Source organism: Conger conger, chromosome 6 (genome assembly GCF_963514075.1).
Source record: "Conger conger chromosome 6, fConCon1.1, whole genome shotgun sequence".
NCBI classification, from domain to species: domain Eukaryota; kingdom Metazoa; phylum Chordata; class Actinopteri; order Anguilliformes; family Congridae; genus Conger; species Conger conger.
Window position 1 is genome coordinate 48,080,034 of NC_083765.1, and position 6,000 is coordinate 48,086,033.

The 6,000-nt window shown below is 41.1% G+C and overlaps 1 protein-coding gene across 1 annotated transcript in view; it reads right to left on the bottom strand.

The window, feature by feature from the left end:
• LOC133130385 (neuronal acetylcholine receptor subunit alpha-7-like) overlaps positions 1 to 5,692 on the bottom strand; it is a gene marked incomplete at its 5' end in the record, with an annotated part of 74,561 nt that extends 68,869 nt beyond the window's left edge. The window contains one exon of the mRNA XM_061244949.1: positions 5,543 to 5,692. Within this exon, the coding sequence (XP_061100933.1) occupies positions 5,543 to 5,692 (150 nt within the window). The remainder of the gene's footprint in view (positions 1 to 5,542) is intronic.
• Between the last annotated feature and the right edge of the window lie 308 nt (positions 5,693 to 6,000).

Here is a 6,000-nt window from a genome sequence, read left to right on the forward strand (position 1 = left end):
AAATGCAATATATGTAATAGAAATGCAGCTCTGAAAAACATAAAATATCCCCAACTGGCAAGGTGACTTTTAAAAATTCTGGTGTAAACACCGCTGGTGGTAAGTCAAGCCAGTAAAAAAGTTACCCTTCCCTGCAGTGTGAATGGCCATGTGCACTTTAAACTGCAACCAGAGTAAACATGTAACTCATTAGGCTGATGGTCATGCTTCATGGAACCGAACAAGCAGTCAGAACTCGCCAAGCAAGCCGTGGGCACACACATGTAGCCATGTCGGAAAAACACGCTTTCAGCTCCGCACATGCACCCATCCATGTGCCCATCGTGTGAGACTAGCTTCGGGCTGGGGGAGCCATTTTGTCAGTTCCCACTCTGAGCTGAAATGCAGCCTCTGGAATGGTAGCCCCCCCCAATCATGCTCCATTGTGTATACTGCATGGGGTTGACAGCGTTAACATAGAAATAACACATGATTGCTTGGCATATTGCATTCCACCCAAGCCCATGCACACATCTGTCACCTCTTCTAATGATATAAGTACTGTTTATTTCACTGGGGAAACTGACAATTATGCATTCATAGTGCAGTCTCCATTACATGCAGTGGCCATGAGATTTATAAACAGTATAAAACTTTCACACTGCAAAGGTTTTCCACTGAATCCAAAATATGTTTCATGTATATGTTTCCTTTTTCTTCTCACAAGATCAATTTGTATATGGTCTAACCCTACATATAAGCCTAGAGGCTTAATGGTGATGGAAGTTAAAGATAAGCATCTAGGTCCACCGCACCTGCATCAGCAGTCGTTAGTATTTATATTAATTAGACAGGAGGACAGCTAAAGGCACACTAGTATTAACACTTGGATTAGTGTGTTTGAAATCAATAGCACAGCAATAATGATAGGTCAAATCAGTGTTAAACAGCATAAATGCTAGCATTCTGGAGGTAGCTGTTTTAAAGCCCAAAGGAAATGAAAATGCCCGCTGAATGAATCATGCGTTACACTCAATGCCCTGTACTTCATTCATAACCCCTAACTCTGCATTGACCTCTCCCTCTTGGCTGAGGTCAGAGGTGTGTGTGGTTTCACAGAGCCCGGTTATTAGCATGATTCTTTGTGAACTAGGCCAAGAGTGGGGCAGGAAGTGCATAGTGTCGCACAGCATATTAAAACAATGCCCGCAAGGCAGAGTCCTTCGGGTGAAGCAAATCTCTGCTAAACAGTACATTTCTATTCCGACTACCTCAGAACCCAGGTGGCAAATCTACACTGACATATGGTCCACTGAAAAGCACATTTTGTGGCTTTTTGAAGTTGAAAAAGCTGAAAATTCCAGAGAGGCAGTGGGCAGCATGCCAACCACAAGCGCCCACCCCCACCCCCCAACACTTCCCTCTCACCAACAGAGTGGGAACTGACAGGTACATGGGCATATGGGGCTCTCACAGTCATAAATGCTGCTGTATCTTTAACACCACGTTTTTGTGTCCAGGGGGCAGAATAATTTGCTGGACAGAATGAGGACTTACTGACTACTAAAAGAGCAGTCAAGAGACACATTCTGACGTGAAAGGAATTTTCAGAATGGCCCTAGAATGACTGAATTGCTTTTTTCTTTTCCCACCTGTATAGTAAACCTACAAACGCATCCGGACTATTCCAGTGAGCACTGTCTGGCAGACCTGCAATACAATGTACAGTTAGTTCTAGCATCACCCAGGGATGGGTGATGGGTTTCAGTTAGTCGGGATTACAGCACTGTATTGTTCATTAGCAACCCCCATTTGTCGAGCAGGTGCCCGCAAGTTCACTAAGTTTGTTTGTTGAATGATTAGCAAGAACAAGTGAGTAATTAGAAACCGGCAAAGTTTTGTTTGTAACTAAATTCAACTGTAATTGTGGCCAAATATATTTTCCAAAGAAGCGTGACTCTTTTTTTTTCTATAAATATGATTAATTGTGATATAAAAACATCTGACACAACTACCCAAGAAGAAAAATGACTGCAAGTGTGAAATCTAAACTGGAGTTAGCAAATTCTACAAACTTTCAGCACTAATTCAATATATGACTTCTTTCTTGCTTAAATAAATGACAGTACTTTACAGTACCATCTTTGGCAGCTACATTTGACAGTTTGAGTAGATCAGCTGTAAATCTTAGCACAAATTGCCAGCCTTAACTATTTGTGACCATTTGACAATTACAGTAAATTTCCAAAACCAGTGAAAGGCGCTCTCTATCTGGCACTAAATCTTTACAAACAACTGACCCTAATAGCCCCTGTTGATGCAGGGGGAAGACAGCAGTTGAATCAATCTCTTACACAGCAGACATACATTTTTAAGAATACTGTGTTGATAATGCATTTTAACATAATATTTGATGGCATTTTTAGAATAATATATTTTTTTGTTGCCTTAGAAAGCTTGGTGACACTGGAGGAAAGCTCTGCCCTCAGAGGTTTAACATTAGGGGATGTGAACATTGCGTGCTGTGTGTAGAGATTGGATTACATTAGATTACAGTTGTCCTCCATTAGATATAACAGGACTCTAAGTAGGCCACCACAAACAGATGAATTTACTCTCACCTACATACTTTGACATGACAAATTGCAGAATGTTTTACTGATAAAAGTCCTTTAGAATATTATTATTTTAAATAAATAATTCCAGTTTGTCTCTGAAAATAGATTACAATATTGTACATGTGATGTAAGACAGACAGGCATCTGGTATTTGTCTAGTTTCTGTCTAGTTTCTGCCTAAAGACTGTCTAAAAATACTTACACCAGTGGTTTAAAAATGATCTCACTCTTTGAGTACCCTTGGGACTATGCCATCACGGCAAATGGAAAATGGTTGACATTTATATAGCGCCTTTATAATTGATGCTTCTCATTCGCCCATTCATACACACACTCACACACTAACAGTGATTGGCAGCCATGCAAAGCACCAACCAGATACTTCGACAAACCCCAGGCAGGGGATCGAACCGGCAGCCCTCCAACTGCTCTTATCTCAATATCGGCTAAGACATTCTGAGCATTGAGTATATCTTACAATCTATGGTGTAACTCTCCTCCCTGGTAAAAGTCTCAACAAAGAAGCCATTTAAGGCATCAGCAATATCATTATTCTTATACTGTACAGCAGTTCTTCTTTGTTGTTCTTGCACTCAACCTTCTCTTTAATTTTCCTTTTCCAATTACAGTATTTAAATAAATTCTTAAGATTACATTTAGCATTTATGCAATTTGCCTTTCAAATAGCCTTTTGGCTAACCTTCGTTATTTTTTAACCTTAGCTCACATATTATAATATTCAGCTTTATTAATGTCAGTAATGTTCTTTTTATATATCTCATACAGTTTATTCTATTTTCATATAACTTTACTCATTCACTGTGGAGACTGCTTTTTCAATGTACTTTTCCGCACCGCCTAGAACTAATAAGTTTACCCCTAATATATTATATTCTTCGCCATCTTCATCCTCAAGCCATGTCTCTGTAATCCCTACAATGTAATCTCTACAATGTCCCCCACTCTTTTTAACAGCCTCAAGATCCAAAAATACTTATAGCAATTAAACAAAAATGTAGGTTGTTGCTTCTACTCATCCTCTCCCATCCCTTCACTCCCTGCTGTCCCAAGCCACCATCACTAAAATCTTGCTTTAAAGAGATTTTATTAGTGCTCTCACCATTATATGTAGTCTTGACCATTACCATCTGGGCAGTCTGTGCCTCCCTGCCCATTTCACTCTCTATCCAATCTGCTCCCCAAGTCCCTAGTTCAAATAATCCTGTGCTACACTAAGCATACACTGACCCAGTGCAAAAGTTACCTGCTGGTTCAGGTGCAGCCCATCACACAGCACACCCCTGTCCCAAAAGGAGTCAATGCCCTATAAACATGTATCCCTCTCTCCTACAAAAAGTTTGTAGCCACGTGTTAAACCTCCAGATAAATTTCTGCTTCCCTCTGCTTGCATGTGGAACAGGAGAAGACTACCATGGAGGTTCTGCTCCTAATATTTTCTGCTAATTCCACAAATTGCAGAACCTCAAACCTGCCCTTACCTATGTCCCTCTCTGTCCCCTAAAGGCCATAAAGATTTTCACCTTAAAAACAAATCCACCTTACCTTGTTTATAATATAGGATTTTTGAAATGCAAACTAATATTAACCTCCCACTTTAAAGTATGAAAAACAACTCCACTAAAACACAACCAATATGCTCTCAGTTGTCTCCTTCTACTGTAACACGACAAAACAGGAATTACATACGTAGGCAGAGGTAGAGGGTATGACATTGTCCTGGGTTTAACTTAATTGTGAAAGAAGTAATTAATAATAAATTGCATGTTAAATTATAAAGGGATGATGTCTGCCCATGTCTGAAGAAACTGAAAATGGTACTACTAATAATAACTATTTTAGGATTTTAGGATTCAGCTTCTCTACATTTGAATTGGTGGGTGGCCGAGCAGCCTCAGTAGAGCTGCAGGAGCCTTCTACTAAGGAGCTGCAGGAGATGCATCACGTTGATGTGCTATGAGCCAAAATGCATTTTCCCTCATTACATTACAATACAGTATTTAACTAACACTTTTATCCAAGCAACAGCTGCACTGAACTTTTAGTGGCTACAATTTGGCTAGAACCACCAACCTCCCAGGTCTCAGTCAAGCGCCTCGGCCACTAGGCCATAGGGTTCCCCAGTTCCCCTCTCATGCTAATCAGCCACATGAAAGATAGAGAGGGACTCAGACAGAATGCAGAAGAGTGACAGCACTTCCGCTGAGATAAAAAGAAAAGAGAAGAGAGACAGAAAACTGCAGGGGGGCTGTGGGTAGTGAAACGATGAAGCACTTAAGGCGAGTGATGACTTGGTCATACTGACAGCTATGGTTTCCAACCATTAATAACCAGCAATAAATTAATAACATTATATATGATAACCCCCCCTCATACAGACCCAGAATATACCAGAAAATTATATCGAGGTAAGCAGTACTGGCAATACTACAAAGAAGCAGCAGACAACAATTTTGGTCCAAATGTTGTCCAGCATGGCAGTAACAATTGTCTGCCCCTCCCCCACCCCAACACGATACAGTATATCCATCTTTCCACAAGAGGGATTAAATATTGGGATTTGTTGTTGCTGCATGTGTTTCATAGCAATAATCTTCTGTATTTAGTCCCATTGCCAGGCTGGGATTTGAGCAACAGGCTAAGAATCAGCCAGCACACCACTTAGGAGGAGTGGGAATATCAGGCAGCCCTGACATTCCGAGAATTTAAAATGATATTAACATCACACAAAAAAGCAGTCTCGTTCCTTGTATTCAATTATAACTACAGCAACAACTGGAGAAACAGCATAAGAATATTATGGCGTGGCATCGAATCAGACTGTGGCCAGCAGACCCAGAGGGAGACATGCAATTAGCATCAGCATCACTGAGGGAGAGAGGGTTTCAGTCAGCTGGGATGACATCATCGTATTGAGAGCTACCCACCACATCAATGATCTGCAGCAAAGTCAAGCCCAGCTCCACCAGGAGAGGGGCAGAGTCATTCTGGACGGGCCGCTCCAGGCGGTTGTAGTTCTTCAGCAGGTCGTTGTACAGTTTCCGCTGATACTCCCCCTGGAGAGATCCTGTCACAAAAAGAAGGGGTTGGCACACCAATCAACAGGACAGCAACACACAGCATCACTCCTGGAGCACTCATGCAGTGAACTGGAGACAAGCCTATAATGCAGTTCTCAACTGTGTAACCCAGGGGTGGCCAAGCTTGTTGTTATTTTTTGTTTTGTTTTAAACATTTTCAGCCAATATTCTAGAACTCCACTACTGTGACCAGTAATGAATATGAAAAAAGGCATAAGAATGTTCAGTTAAGAACAAAAGCAATTTTCTAAATTCAGCATCTGACTGCACTGCCTAATGTGGTTAACCTGGCCCTAAGAAAGTGC